Source organism: Ictidomys tridecemlineatus, chromosome 2 (genome assembly GCF_052094955.1).
Source record: "Ictidomys tridecemlineatus isolate mIctTri1 chromosome 2, mIctTri1.hap1, whole genome shotgun sequence".
Taxonomy (NCBI): Eukaryota; Metazoa; Chordata; class Mammalia; order Rodentia; family Sciuridae; genus Ictidomys; species Ictidomys tridecemlineatus.
This window is the reverse complement of record NC_135478.1, coordinates 73,235,123-73,250,094: the sequence shown is the minus strand read 5'-3', so window position 1 is coordinate 73,250,094 and position 14,972 is coordinate 73,235,123. Positions and strand designations below refer to the sequence as shown.

Here is a 14,972-nt window from a genome sequence, read left to right as displayed (position 1 = left end):
TGGGTAACCCTGGCCAGCCAGTGCTGCTCTGGGCTGTGTGGGACCTTGCTGTGTGGGACAGGGCGTCCAGAGCCTCAGACCCAATAAAGAGTCTGAGAGGGTTGAGATTCACTCCTCCCAACCCTTACCCCCACCTTTAAAGACTCATCATTAGGCGGAGTCTCAATGGTGGCCTAACCTCTAACCTGTCTGTGACAGGTGTTCTTGCCCATGGGCAAATTCTCCTATCCCTTAGAGACATCTCCACCCCCTTCCTTCTAGAAGATGGCACAATAGCTACTGTGAAGACAGGGCTATTAAAAAGTGTCCCAGGAGAAACAGGCATATGGCAGAGACTGGCCAGTCCCTCACCTTGGAACAGATCAGAGATAATTTATAGATGAGGAAACTGAGGCTCTGTGAGGGAAGGGCCAGACTTTTCTATGCCAGAAGGCGAGTGGAGGGTCAGGAGACCCTCTAGCTGGTCAGCTGGGGAGAGTAAGCTGTAAGAAGGCTATAGGAGGATATATGAGTAGGTGACTGGGGTCCTGGGCTGTCTGCTAGTTAGGGCTCAACAGGTCCCTGTAAACCTCAGAGCCAGCCATTTCAGACATGAAGGAGAAAAGGTAAGAATCAAAGGATGGGGTAACGTCCACATGCTGGAAGGGATCCTCAGGTCTCATCCTCAGTTGCAAGAGGGTGCCCACTCCTGCCCTGTAATGAAGAAGGGCCTCCCCACTGCAACAGGTAGTCTTCCCCATCATGGGCAACCCTGCAGAGTCCAGATGCAGTCAGTGGCTTCCTCCCATCCTGTCAGGCAGGATCCTGAGCTGCTGCAAGGTGATGGAATATAAGCTTGGACCAAGAAATGGGGGTGGGGTGCACTTCACAGCTTCTCTAGAAAGACTCCACAGAGACCCCTAGAGGGGGAGTAGGAGCAAGACAGAAGTGAGAGTTAACTACCTAGACTGCCAGTCTTTTCCTTTAAAGTGATTCACTTTTTAATTTAATTTTTTATTAGTGCATATAGTTATACATAATAATAATTGGGTTAATTTTGACAAAAATCATATAAGCATGAAATTTGGTTTACTCATTTCAGTTCCTGGTGCCTCCTTGCCCCTCCTCCCTTCCCCTCTACTGGTCTTCCTTTCACTCATTCTTTTTTTTTTTTTTTTTTTTTTAATTTTTTTGAGGTACCGAGGATTGAACTCAGGGGCATTGGACCACTGAGCCATGTCCCCAGCCCTATTTCATACTCTATTTAGAGACAACGTCTCACTGAGTTGCTTAGTGCCTTGCTTTTGCTGAGGCTGACTTCAAATTCAAGACCCTTCAGCCTCAGTCTCCAGAGACACTGGGATTACAGGTATGCACCGCCACACCCATCTCATTTGTTTATTTTTGATTGGTGCTTTATAGATAAATATAAAGGTGGAATTCACTGTGGTATATTTATACATGTACATAATTTTGTAAAATTCATTCTGCATTTCCTGCCTTTTCCCATCCCTCCTCCTTCTCTATTTTCTTGTTCTATTCCATTGATCTTCCTTATATCTTTATGATGTTCAACATCCTCTCCCCACCCCATGTACTCCACCTTTTGCATATGAGAAAAAACATTAGACCCTTGATTTTTGGAGTCTGGCTCATTTTACTTAGAAAGTGACTTACTTTTTAGAGGTAGACATTTCAATGCTTGTTTCAGTGTCAGCAATTCAAGAATTCATGAATTGAATCAATACATTTTCTGATACACATGAAAATACATAATTTTCAAAATTAAACATTCATTTGTGTAACTACATTGAAATGGCCTTGAGTTCCATGCTCATCTTACTGGGAAGCCCACCCTGGAGGTAGATGGTAACTTTTACTTCAGAGAGAAGAAAACTGAAGACCTGGCAGGGGAGGGCTCTGCTGCAGAGGATGGTTGAAAGAAGTAAATGTAAGAACATAGGAACCTGCATGACTTTCACATACAGTATGTGTGGCTGGGAACAGCTCCGCCTGCATTTAGCTGAGTGGGACCAGGTAGGGCTAGATCCAACTCAGCTAGCTGTTTGTCTTTGCCCCTGGTCCCTCTTATTCATAGAGGGATCTCTGCTCTTCACCCATCTCCTGGATGCTTTTGTTCTTGGTGATTTCCTGATTTCAGATGGCCTCTGCTGGCACACCAGACAATGTAAAGGGAGGGGAAAGAATTCAGGGTTCTCCCTACCTCCAACTAAGGGTCATAATATGACCACAGCAAAGTCACCGAGGAAAGACCATAAAAACCTCCAGTTCCTGATGGGTTGGAAAGCCTTCTAAATCCACGCCTCTGGCTTCACCTTGGCCTGAAACTAAGGTGCTAAAATCTTTAGATCTCAGAATTCCAACATCTGTTGAATTGAGTTCATGAATTGAATCAATACATTTTCTGATACATATGAAAATATATAATTTTCAAAATTAAACATTCATAATTCGTGTACTTGGTTTGATCCTTAGCCAGGTAGACATGTCTTTGCACTCTGGTCACAGCCTTTAGGACGGACACATTACTTGAATGTCGTGTGAATGCTATCAGTGTCTGGCACTGAATCGGTGGGGTCAAGATCCCAGGGGACCAGCCGGGATTAACAGTCGCGTAGCAGAGCCTCCTAGCACCCGGACGCGCGGGGTGGGTGAGTGCGAGGACAACACTGCTCGAGGTTCCGGGCGCTGGAAGAGTCAAAAAGTGTCGGTACGCCCCCTAGTGGGAGTTCTGGGGACAGATTTCTGCAGTCCTCGGCTCAACTCCACTCCTAACCCCGAGGCCACGTGACGGTCAGCCAACCTTGTACGGAGAGCAGAGACAGGGAATTCAGCTTGAACTAGAAGAGTTCGCGTCCCATTTCACAACCCCAACTTCATTCCCTGCTCTCCGCAAAATTTTTTTTGGATTTTGGTACCGGGGATTGAATCCAGGGGCGCTTTACCACTGAGCTACATACAACTCCAGACATTTTTAATTTATTAAATTTTGAAATAGGGTCTCGCTAAGTTGCTTACGGCCGGGCCCGATAAATTGCTGAGACTGGCCAGGAACTTGAGATCCTCAGCCTCGCGAGTCGCTGGGATTACAGGCGTGAGCCATCCCTCCCTGGCCCTGTCGCCCTGCTTAAGCCTTCGGTGGTTTGCGACTTTGGCTTGTGTTCCTACAGCTTTCATAACTGGGATCAGGAGCAGGGAGGGAGCAGCCTCTCCTTTCCAGGTGAGAGAGATCTTTGGTGCCACGAAAGAGGGCCGGGCTTGAGAAAAGCGCCTCTTTCAGCTGGGGGCGTGTCCCTAAGACTCCGCCCTAGACTCCTCCTTTAGCCCCTTGTGACTGGCTTTGCTGCATTCGTCCGGGGGACGAAGCGGTCTCTGACTCAGCTCATCCAAGTACCCCCACAGGCACCATGCCACGCGGGAGCCGAAGCGCGGCCGCCCGGCCAGCCAGGTGTGAAAAGGACAGGGACCCCATGGGGAGGAGGCTGGGAAAGTGCGGGCACTCTATCAAGGGCGTCCGTAGTGACCTTTATTGTTACTGCGCCATCTTGGTGGGGGGAGGGTCTGGGGGCAGCAGTCAAGTATCTAATTCGGGGGTCGCCCTCCTGGTTTTCCGGGAGTAAAGGCGGTCGTTTGCAGGAGCTACAGGGTCCTGAGAACCCTGGCCTAGGGTCCAGCAAGGATTAACCCTGCTTCCTCCTATCCCTGCAGTCGCCCAGCGGCACCTTCTGCCCATCCACCTGCACACCCACCGCCCTCAGCAGCAGCCCCGATTCCTGCCCCCTCGGGCCAGCCAGGTCTCATGACACAGATGGCATCCATGGCTGCTGGGGTAGCCGTGGGCTCCGCCGTGGGACATGTCATGGGCAGTGCCCTGACTGGAGCCTTCAGTGGAGGAAGCTCAGAGCCTGCCCAGCCTGCTGCCCAGCCTGCTGCCCAGCAGGTAAGCAGCAGGACCCAAGAGAAACTGAGGCAGGATTCTCTCAAGGCCACATAGGGAAGAGTGTCCAGTGGAGGTATACAGAGTTGCCTCAGGCCTAGGACTTGACTAAGGAGGGTCCTATTCCTCACTCTGCTGTTGAGCTCACTGTCACTTCATTGGCAGGCTCTGTCCCTCTTTGAGGGCAAGGTCCCTGTACTCTTAGGGACTGATACCAACCAGCCCTTTAAAAATGGGAAACCCAGGTTCAGTGGGACTCAGAGATTTACCCAAATTCACCTAACCCTAGTAGAGTGACAAGGGATGTTGAATTTACCAAGCCCTTGTTCTCCTTACCAATTCAGTATTGTAGCTGCTAGGCCCAATATGAAGGTCAGCCTGTGGTCATGGCTCCTGGTCTCTGATGACCTGTCCCCCACTGAGGCCTTACCAGTCCTGAACCAAATCCAAATGCCGCTTAGCAGTTAGGTCAAGGGTCATAAGGATCAGTATGGCTGAGCCAGGAGGTGGGGCTATTTTCAGAGTACATAAAAGATTGTAGAATCTTTTCCTCCTCCCTCCCTTGCTCCTCCCCAGCATGCCCAATGTGAGGCAGCAAGGAAACCCTGTGTGCATCAGTTTAATGACATTGAAGAGGGTGGCTGGCTTGCTGTTTCATGGATGTAGCATCTCAGCTGAGGTTAGACAGGGGCAGGTCAGACCTGGGATCTTTGAGGCAGCAAGACAGGATATGGGAAGAGGCAGGCAGCCCCCAGCTTTGGAACCTATCTCTAGGTATCAACCTTGAGCTGACCTTTCTGCCTGTCACACTCCCCCCTGCAGGCCCCTACCCGTGCTGCCCCACTACAGATGGGACCCTGCTCCTATGAGATCAAACAATTTCTGGACTGCTCAACCACTCAGAGTGACCTGTCCCTGTGTGAGGGCTTCAGTGAGGCCCTGAAGCAGTGCAAATACAACCATGGTGAGAAATTGGACCCTATCCCAGGTGGGGATTGAAAGGGGCAGACCCTCTTCTTGCACCTGCAAGCGACAACAGCCTATGCTGCTCCTTCCCTCCACAGGTTTGAGCTCTCTCCCCTGAACATGTTGGTGCAGACTCATTGGCCAGCTCTGAGATGGCTCCTGGGTCCTAACCCTGCATCCACCCTATCCCCTTACGGACAGCTGGACCACAATGACAGATTGTAACTGGGATTGGGAGTAAGAAGGAGGTTTCCTACCCCATAGATAACTCAAGACACAAATGTGCAATTAAAGAGTTTATTTTAAATCACAGCCTATTGTGTGTCCTCTTGCTGGCCTGTCTGCTGGAAGCACCCTAGATAATGAACTGGGATTAGGGGAGGTGGATGGATATCTCACTGTAGTGTGCTGTGTATCACCTGCAACAGACATCCTGGGTAGGGTGGGAAGAGTCCTGTAATAATCTGTACTTAGGGCAGTCAAGGGTGGACTACTTTGGGCAGCCCAAAGGGAGATGATGAGGCATTAGCAGGTGATCTCAAGAGCATCTGACTTTGGGGGCTGGAATCCCAGAAGAAGCCTTTTGTTTCTACCTGTCAAGGGCCTCTTCTGCCACCACCTTTTGTGCTTTTGTCTCTGGGCGCCTTTCTCTGCACCCACATCATAGGGGCTTTCCCCCTCAGGCCTCACAACCTTTCTGTGACCTTGCTCCTTTTAATGATGCAAAGTCTCAGTAATTCTGGATTGGGCAGAGGAATCTTGCTGGGCTGTTGTCTATTTGCATCTTATCACATGAGTCAGGTCATAGCCAGCCCCCTTGACTCCGAGTCCAGCTTGTCCACTTGGCTGTGGTATGCCAGGTCATGGGACCTGCTGGAACAAAGGAGCAGGCCCTTCAAACTCAGTGCAGATTGCTCTAACACACCCTGCTTCTGCCTTCCTTGGGTTCATTAAGCAACTTTGCATTGAGCACCTTCCATATTCTACATGCCCTGTTCTACATCCCCTAAGCACTGAGAACATTCCTGCCCTTAGGGTGCTTGCACTCCAGTGGGGTGATCCATCTGCAGTACAATGTGTAACAACCATCTTGAGAGCATAGGTATGCTTGGTTGGCACTGAGGGTCTGCTTTTCTTAGCACATATGTGTCTGCCTTCTGGTAAGGGGTTCCACTTCTGGGTGCCCATACCTCTTCCATACCTGGCTCCTGGCCCCAGCTAGCGAGTCCTGGATGGCAGGGAGCTCACCCTTCCAGCTCTTGAAGGGGGCTCTAGTTCTCGATGGCTACGCCGAGTGCTCATGCGTCTCCTCCGGCCATTACCCATGGTGGGGACGCCTGATAGCCAGCGCAGCTCCTCTGAAAGACCCAGGAAACCCTGATGGTGGGACTGGGGGAGAAGAAATGCCTTTCCTCCCAGGGTTCTACCTTGACACTTACCTGCCAGCTCCGGACACTGATCATCCAGGTTCTCTAGTAGGGACTCATAGCGGGTAGGTGCCCCATCCTCCCCCCCTGTGGAGTATGGAGAGAGAACAAAAGACCCCTGACTGGCCTGATGGTCCCTATCCCACCTCTTACTCTAGCTCTGTTTGTTGGCCAAAGCTGGGGGTCAGGACAGGGTAATGGATAGGGACAAGCTGGGGCTAGGTCCTGGTCAAAGTGAGGGCTAAGCAGGGCCTAGTGTGGTCTATGGCCTGCTGTCCCACCTTATATTCCAATACAACTGCAGGGGAGAGTCTTGGGTCCACTTACTGATGATTTTCACAAGGACATATGTCCCTCGTTCCTGTAGAAGAGGACTGCCCTTGGAGGAGGCTGGGGAAGTCTTCTCCTCTAGGTCCTCACCTAGGCTCACAAGTTGTCCATCCTCAGCTAAGAGGGCAATGGTTTCTGGGAAGGCATGGAGAGAGGCTGGGCAGGGCTGGCACCCTTGCATGGGGTCCCTCTGCTTCTCCTCCCCTGATCCCTCCCCATCTCCTTACCATCTGGGGGGACCTGCCCCCTCTGCTTTAAGTGGGCAGTGAGGGCCGTTAGGCTGCACCAGGGGTTCACCAGCTCCCCGCAGCCGGCTGTGGGGTAGGGGTAAAGGTGAGCAGGTATGATCCCCTACTTTCTCCGCAATCAGGGCCCTCTGCCACTTTCTCCCATTTCTCCCCTCCCTAGAGCTGCGACTAGGGCTATGGAACTAGGACTTACCCCAGGCACAGTAGTCCAGGCAATTTTGCATAAACTTCTTTGCAGACATCCATCCATCTTGACAGATGTGGATAACTGGGGCGCACAACTTAAGGTTCCCGCACGAGCCATACCCCAGCCCTGATCTAGGAACTAGCTTGGTGTCTGGCACGGGCCCCGCCCCCGACGGCCTCTTCGCACTGGAACTGCCCCCTCGCTCTAACCCCGCCTCCTACATCCCGCCGACCAGCTTCCCTCCAGAGGAGGAGTGAAAACAGCTTCAGATGAGTGTTGCGAGCTGAAGCTTGAGGGCCACAAACGGAATGGCAAAGCGATAGGTTCAAAAACGTGCTGCCTGGTGGCTTGGCAGCCCTTCCCGGGAGGGAATTATGAAGGCAGGACCCACCAGGATTTTCCCCAAGGGCCTCACTCCAGGTGCTCACTTTGCCTCCTCCTTATTTCGGCTTCTCGGAGCCCTGTATCCCTTCCCCATCTGCACATTTTCTTCCTGCCGCTGCTTTCCCACGGCAGAGGGAGGCATGCCTCTGCGTGTGACTCATCCCCACCGGCCTTCCAGGGCTGGGGAACCCCACTTACCTCCAAACATCACCGTGACAAACATGGCTACAGTGGGGAAGAGACGGATCTGTTGGGGCTTTGAGCCACCAACTCTGGACCTCCTCTCTCGGGAAATGCCTGAGACAGATCTACTCCGGGGTGAGGTTGGGGAGGTGTGTACAAATGCGGGTGGATGGGAGAGTGGTCCCTAGCCCAGATCCCTGCTCAGCCAGCCACCTGTTCAACTAGTCCAAGACCTCTGTCCTCTTTCTTCTGCCGCTCGCTGGGCCAGAGTAGCGTCCCCTAGCTCCCAAGCAGGTCTCCGAGGCAGCGGGAGTCGCCAAGACATCTAGGCAGGAAATGCCTTAGCCCCAGTATCCCGGTAACGGACCTGAAGGGGCGGGCATTCCTTGAGGCCGGGTTCTGGTCCCACCCACAGTGGGGGCTGGAGACCAGGGGTTCAGGGGTGCTCAGATGAGGGAGTCGGAGACCACATTCGGTTATCAGGGAGAGGCCCAAGCTGGAAGAGGTGTGTGTGTGTGTGTGTGTGTGTGTGTGTGTGTGTGTGTGTGTGTGTGTGTCCGTCGTCACCAATCTCTGCAGGCTACCAATTAGTTCAAGGCCATCTTCCTGTGTTTTCTTTCTCCTTCCTCTCTCAACTTTCACGTTCTTCTGCCCTTCTTTCTTGTTAGTCATGTTTATTAAGATAAAATTTGCAAACAGTAAAATTTGCTGTTTTTAATGTTTTTGAGTTTTAAGAATTCTCATATAACCATCCATCACAGTCAGGATATAGAACATTTCCATCGCCACCCCAAATTCCTTTGTGCCTCTTTGTAGTTGTGAAAGTTGTCAGAATCAAAATGGAGTCACTTTTGTGGAGCCTTGAACACCCGTCTCCGAAATTAATAAAGTTGGGAGGTTTACAGAGGAGGGAATCTTACCTATGCATGTTTGATAATAAGAACTGTTCACGAAAGTCTCTGCTGGAATCACAATCTTGTACAAAGGCTACCACAACCTTACACAGAAATAATTCTGCACAGAAATATGCCCAACAACTGTGTATTTAATCTTGTACTGATGCCACCCTTGTTATTTACACTTCTAGCCAAGGATTATTATTTAAAAATATTTTATGTAATCCATTTCACCTTCAAAAACTTCTTGCCTCAATCTCCTTGTATATGCTGGTAGTTAACTATGGATCATTTATTTCTATTGCAATGTTACATTCCCAGATAAAGTAATCTTTTCTTTTCTCTTTTGTATTGGGGATTGAACCCAGGGGTGCTTAACAGTTGAGTCACATCCCTAGCTCATTTATTTTTCGAGATAGGGTCTTGCTGAGTTGCTGAGGCTGGCTTTGAGCTTATGATCCTCCTGCCTCAGCCTCCTGAGTCCCTGGATTACCGTTGTTCACCATTGCTCAGCAATAAACTTAATCTTTAGGGAATCTCTAGTTGTTATTTCAGTCAAAATAGTTCCTGCTCTGTTTTATGTCCTTTCCTTTTCCAGTATGTTCTATAAATGGAACCATACAGCATGCAGCCTGTTGTGTCTGGCTTCTTTCATTCAGCATGATGCACTTGAGATCCATCAAGGTTGTTGTGTATATCCTTATTGCTGAGGAGTGCTCCATTGTCCGGATTCACGTCCTGTCATTTTGAGTTTTTTTCCATTTGGTGAGATTTGCATAAAGTCAGTTAGATATTTGCTTATAGGTTCTGTGTGCACAAAAGTTTTCATTTCTCTAGTAAATACCATAAGAGGGATTGCTGGGTCATCTAGTGAATGTATGTTTAAATTTACAAGAAACTTCCAACTGTTTTCAGCCTGTCCTCACTGTTTTGCATTTTCCTGCCTTCTGTCTTGTTGTTTCTGGGTCTCCTGGATCAATAACAGGTCATAATTGCCTCTTTAGTTCTCACTACTAGTTAGTCCCTCTTATCAGCTCTATTTATTTGCAGTGCTGGGGCTCAAACCCAGTGCCTCACACATGCTAAGCAAGTGCTTTAGCACTGAGTTACATTCACCCTAATCTTCTCACTAGCTTTTGCCATATTCCCTGTCCCTTATATCTATTTGTCTGTCTCTCCTCCTTTCCTTTCTGTTTCCTCTCTTTCTTTTTTTATGGTCTCACACTTAACCTATTGCACTGCATCTACATCTGTGTTCATCCTTCCTTTGACTTTTTTCTTTGTTTCTCTTTGTCATTCTCTTTCCTTCTTGCCTACTGCATCCCCTCTTTCTGCTTCTTTTCTCACCCCTCCCCATTAACCTCCATCAGACCCCTGTAAGTCAGAGTGCTAGTTTCAATTCATGATCAGTTGTCCCCATTATTCTGGGCCTGTGGTGAGGCATCAGATCATGGTGGGAGAGTGTGATGGAGGAAACTGCTCATCTTATGTTGACTGGGAAGCAAAGTGAGAGTTAGTAAGGGAATGGATTCCTACTATCCTCCCAGGGTATGTCCCCAGTGACTTGAGACCTCCCACTAGGCCCCCTCTTAAAAGTTTTACTATCTTCTGATAGTACCTACCTGAGGACCAAGCCTTTATTATCTGGGCCTTTTGGTGACATTGCAGATCCAAAATGTAGCACTTAATAAATGCAGTGTGCTCAACACTGAAAGCATATATCCTATCTTTGCATCTTCATTGCTTTCCAGCTTCCAATGTGCTTATATGCATTTCAGATGGTGAAACTGAGGTACAGGAAGGAAAAATAACTTGGCTAGAATCATGCAGTTGAGATCAGAAGCTGAGATTCTAACCCGTAGTGAAAACCATTTCAGCTTTCCTCCATCTGGCCAAGGAAAGGGACTGACAATGTCAAGGCTAGTGAGGATGTGAAGTCACTAGAACTCTTATCCTGCTGGTGGGAGTGCAGATGGCTACAACCATGTTGGAAACCTTGGCAGTGTCTAATAAAGCTAAATGTGCACATCCTCTACCACTTGGCAATTTCACTCTGGGTAGCTCTACATTAAAAATGACAACACAAGTGCACCAAAAGACATTGACAAACATGTTCACAGCAGTTTTATTGGTCCTGACCAAAGACTGGAAAGCTTCCAGATATCTAATAATAAGAGAATGGATAAAATGGATAAACTAGTTGTGGTACCTTCACACAATAGATTAAACACAGCTATGAGAACTTTGAATTACATATTGCTGTACACACAGGACTCTCATAATGTTGGGCAAGAGAAGTAGGTTCACACACACATATCCCACTATAATTCCATTTATAGTAGAAGTTCTAAAGAAGGCAAGATTAATCTAAAGTGATTGAAGTCAGAATGATGGTTCCCTTGGGGGATTATGTTAGTCAGCTTTCTGTCATTATTACAAATACCGGAGATAACCAACCTAAATAGGAAAGGTTTATTTTGGCTCATAGTTTTGGAGGTTTCAGTCCATGACTCTGTTGCTTTTCAGCTTGTGCTGAGGCAGCACATCATGGTGGGGAGTATGAGGTAGAGCAAAGCTACTCACCTCAAGGCAGTCCAGGGAATGAAAGAGAGGAAGAGGAAGGAGCTTGGGTCCCATTTATCCCCTTTAAGGTCACACCCTCATTGATCTGACGGTCTTCCACTGGGGTCTACCAATAGAGCCAAGCCAGGGACCAAGGCTTTAACACATGGGCCTTTAACAGACATTTTAGATCTAAACTATAGCAGGGGTGGAGGCTGTTACTGATTGGAAAGGTGCTGAGGGGCCTTCTGGGGCCATGAAAATGTTCTAAATCTTGATCCAGATGTAGGGTTTCAGGGATGTTTGTATTGTGTGTGTGTGTGTGTGTGTGTGTGTATGTTATATTACACGTATATACACCATATATAAATCTGTGTGTATTAAATATAAAATCATCAAACTATATGGTTAATATTTGTGCACTTTCCTTTAGTCTGCAGCCAGCACAGATGGTGTAAGTGGTTCGGTCATGCGGGAAAATCCTCAGGGAGTTTAAATTAAAGACACAGACTCCACTTTACCTTTAAACCAGCTCCTGGATGGCTCCTCCTCGAACCCTCAGCCTCAAACTTCCCAGGGGAGCAGCGAAGTTTTACTGAAGAGGCTAGGGAGAGAGAGCAAGCACGCTAGGGAGAGGGCTTTTATTGGGGAACAAAGAATTCTGGGGAAAATCCCATCCAGTGAAGGTCAAGGGGGGCAGTGTTGCAAGGTTAGGTGCGGTGATTGGATCTTTGGGGCAGTGGTGAGACATGCCTCCACACTGACAAGCTCTCAAACTCAAGAAGGGTGATGAAAGCTCTTTACCACATTAAAAAGTGACTGAGCGGGCTGGGGATGTGGCTCAAGCGGTAGCGCGCTCGCCTGGCATGCATGCGACCCGGGTTCGATCCTCAGCACCATATACCAACAAAGATGTTGTGTCCGCCGAGAACTAAAGAAATAAATATTAAAAATTCTCTCTCTCTCTCTCTCTCTCTCTCTCTCAAAAAAAAAACAAAAAACAAAAAAAAGTGACTGAGCGCCTCACACCCAGCCGGGGAGGAAACTCAATCACATGCAAGGATGATCTCCCACACTTTCCTGTATATCAGTTGTATCTCAATGAAGAAACAGATTCTAAGGCTGGGAATGTGGCTCAGTGGTAGAGCACTTGACTAGCATGCTTGAGGTTCTGCTTTGTATCACCAGTGCTACAGAAAAGCAGATTCCAATCTCCTGCTATCACTCACTTGAGGATTTCCAAGCTTCTGAGCTCCCAATGTCCTAGTGTCAGGATCCTGACATTGGGAAGATAGGGCCTGGCCATTGGCCCCAGCTATACCCCTCCCTTCTCAGTCAATGGACTGATTTGCATGCCTTGTTGTGGTCCAGCAACCTGCTTGGCCCTGTGCCCCTAAGCACCTAAGCTTAGTAGAAAGACTGCCAGCCCTCCTGTCTCTGGCCATGGTCTGCCCCAGGTGCCTGGTCCTCCTTCTGATGGGAGTCTTCCTAGCAGGTGAGTCTTCCCTTGGCCTGGCTTATTTGAGAATGGGGTGGGGGAGGCACTAGCCCTAGAAGGCCCCTGCAAGGAAGCAAATCTATAGGGACTATAGGGAGGGTCCTGGGAGAGGCATTCAGGTGAAGAGGAAAGCTGGATCCAGGCAGCTTTGCCACTGACCTGGGGTAAATCTTTTTCCTTGTGTGGGCCTTGGTTTCTCCATTTGTAAATGATCAGATTGCCAGGGGTCCCTTAGGACTCTTATCCTTTAGGGTCTTAGGAGAATGGAGATAATCACCTTAGTTTTATAGAGGAAAGGGATAATAGAAAGCTACTATCCTACAAGGCCTCAGAGGCAACCTAACACTGAAAATGTCCTGAGAAGCCAGTGGACTGAGACTGAGCTGACAGGTGGTGCAGCCTAGAGTTTCCTGGGGTGTAAGCCTATAACCAGAGTTTGTGAAACAGACAGGGAAGAATCTTGAGAGAAAGGGAGCTGGACATCAGAAATACCCAGAGGGCACTAGTCCAATACTTTGAATGCTAGGCTTTCAAATGAACATGGATTTTTTTGGGACATGGAAGTAACAATGACATCAGGATCACTGGTTCCAAAGCCCTTACTCACAGAGAGAAATGGAGGCCTAAAACAACACCATAAGTCACATGGAACAAGGTTTGCTGCACCTGATTCAGTGCTAGTCCTACCACACTAGGTTATGAACCCTTTGGGAATGGGCATCTCTTTGAGGTCTGACTGAGCCTTCATAGGCAGGGGCAGGAGGGAAGGGGCCCAGGCTGGGCCTGAATGAATCTGTATTTCTTAGTGTCCCAGCCAGTTCTGGCCCAACCGGATGCACTGCTGGTCTTCCCAGGCCAAGTGGCTCAGCTCTCCTGCACGCTCATCCCCCCACATACCACCATTGGGGACTACGGTGTATCCTGGTACCAGCAGCGGGCAGGCAGTGCCCCCCGTTACCTTCTCTACTACCGCTCAGAGGAGGACCACCACCGGCCTGCTGGCATTCCTGACCGATTCTCAGCTGCCAAGGACGTAGCTCACAATGCCTGTATTCTAACCATCAGCCCTGTGCAGCCTGAGGATGATGCAGATTACTACTGCTCCGTTGGCTACGGCTTTGGTCCTTAGGGGTGGGATATGGAATGAATTTCTCCTGACTGCCTACCACTTCTGCCTCTGACCTTTGGAACCTCTCTTTCTCCGAGCCTTCCTCTGTAAAATGGGCTAATAACATTCAACATGTCAATAACAGCCATGAAATTCTGGCTGAAAAAGTGATTGTGATTGGTCTAGGACTATGTGTGTGTGTGTGAAGGGTGGGGGCTGGTTTCTGGGGATGGCTGCTGAAAAGGAAACACCTGAGACCCTTGGGGAGTGGCCAGCCCTGCCCCTGGCCCCCAGAGGCTCAAACTGGTGGCCTGGCTTTCCGGGGACCTGGGGTGCTAGAGAGAGTGAAAAAGGAACCAGCCCTTGCCACCCCCGGCTCTGCATGGCTGGCTGATTGTGGTCCAACGCTCACAAATCTGGTGGCTGGTCCCCATGGACCAACTGGTTTGGGGAGGGGCAGACTCTGTCTCCCTACCTGGTTTTTGCCGAAGGCTTCACTTATCCTTGAGATAGCCAGGTGTGTGTAGGTGGTGTGGGACATGGAAGAGACTCTGAGGCATATGAGGGCTAGAGCTGAAGTATTGAAGGAGGAAGGCAGGCAGAAGGCAAGAGCAATATCCCCCCTCTTGGGAACAGTGTGTTCTCTTGAGGGAGGCTTCCCCACAGTCTGAGCAGATACATCAAGGGATGGAGCAACTGGACAGAGAGGGTGAGCTGACAGGTAATGCAGCCATCAGAAGCCGAGTTGAATGTCTGGGAAGGGGCATGTGCACATTCAAAAACACAGCCTTGCTGGGCATGGTGGCTCATACCTGTAATCCCAGGTATCTGGGAGGCTTGGGAGTTTGAGCATAGCCTGAGCAACTTACTGAAATCCGGTCTCAAAATAAAATAAAAAGGGCGCAGGAGTTGTGGCTCAGTGGCACAGCGCCTGCCTCGCACACGTGAGGCACTGGGTTTGATCCTCAGCATCCCATAAAAATAAGTAAACAAAATAAAGATATTGTGTCCATGTATAATTTAAAAAATATTTTAAAAATAAAATAAAAAGGGCTGGGGTTGTAGCTCAGTGCTTGCTTATCATATGTGAAGCTCTGGGTTCAGTCCCCAATATGGGAAAACAGACGTCCCTCAGTCTGGAGATGTAATTAAGTGGTAAGTGCTTGCCTACCTTACACAAGGCCGTGAGTGTAATCTCCAGCACAAAATAAAAACAAAATAAAAAAGCCCAAATACATTATTCTTC

The 14,972-nt window shown here is 49.0% G+C and overlaps 3 protein-coding genes across 17 annotated transcripts; 2 read left to right on the top strand and 1 right to left on the bottom strand.

The window, feature by feature from the left end:
* Window positions 1-1,616: 1,616 nt before the first annotated feature.
* C2H22orf15 (chromosome 2 C22orf15 homolog) lies at window positions 1,617-8,176 on the bottom strand. 15 transcript variants are annotated; one of them, XM_078038853.1, is made up of 6 exons: window positions 7,678-8,176; window positions 7,102-7,233; window positions 6,888-6,974; window positions 6,658-6,816; window positions 6,105-6,417; window positions 1,617-2,803 (listed from the first exon to the last, which is right to left on the bottom strand). In XM_078038853.1, the coding sequence occupies exons 1-5, from the start codon at window positions 7,700-7,702 to the stop codon at window positions 6,122-6,124; spliced, it is 699 nt and encodes a 232-aa protein (XP_077894979.1). In that variant the 5' UTR covers window positions 7,703-8,176; the 3' UTR covers window positions 1,617-2,803; window positions 6,105-6,121. The 15 variants fall into 15 exon arrangements, with proteins under 15 accessions (XP_077894979.1, XP_077894982.1, XP_040145222.1 ...); XM_078038856.1 differs by lacking the exon at window positions 1,617-2,803 and having other exon boundaries at window positions 5,187-6,417; window positions 7,102-7,176; window positions 7,678-7,704; window positions 7,876-8,176; XM_040289288.2 differs by lacking the exon at window positions 1,617-2,803 and adding an exon at window positions 5,187-5,776 and having other exon boundaries at window positions 6,094-6,417; window positions 7,678-8,175.
* On the top strand, window positions 3,288-5,215 carry Chchd10 (coiled-coil-helix-coiled-coil-helix domain containing 10). The gene is made up of 4 exons (XM_005334474.5): window positions 3,288-3,448; window positions 3,709-3,940; window positions 4,760-4,901; window positions 5,002-5,215. Exons 1-4 carry the CDS (start codon window positions 3,408-3,410, stop codon window positions 5,019-5,021), a joined length of 435 nt encoding a protein of 144 aa, XP_005334531.1. The 5' UTR covers window positions 3,288-3,407; the 3' UTR covers window positions 5,022-5,215.
* Vpreb3 (V-set pre-B cell surrogate light chain 3) lies at window positions 7,900-14,904 on the top strand. The gene is made up of 2 exons (XM_005334562.5): window positions 7,900-12,615; window positions 13,425-14,904. The coding sequence occupies exons 1-2, from the start codon at window positions 12,564-12,566 to the stop codon at window positions 13,745-13,747; spliced, it is 375 nt and encodes a 124-aa protein (XP_005334619.1). The 5' UTR covers window positions 7,900-12,563; the 3' UTR covers window positions 13,748-14,904.
* Window positions 14,905-14,972: the final 68 nt, after the last annotated feature.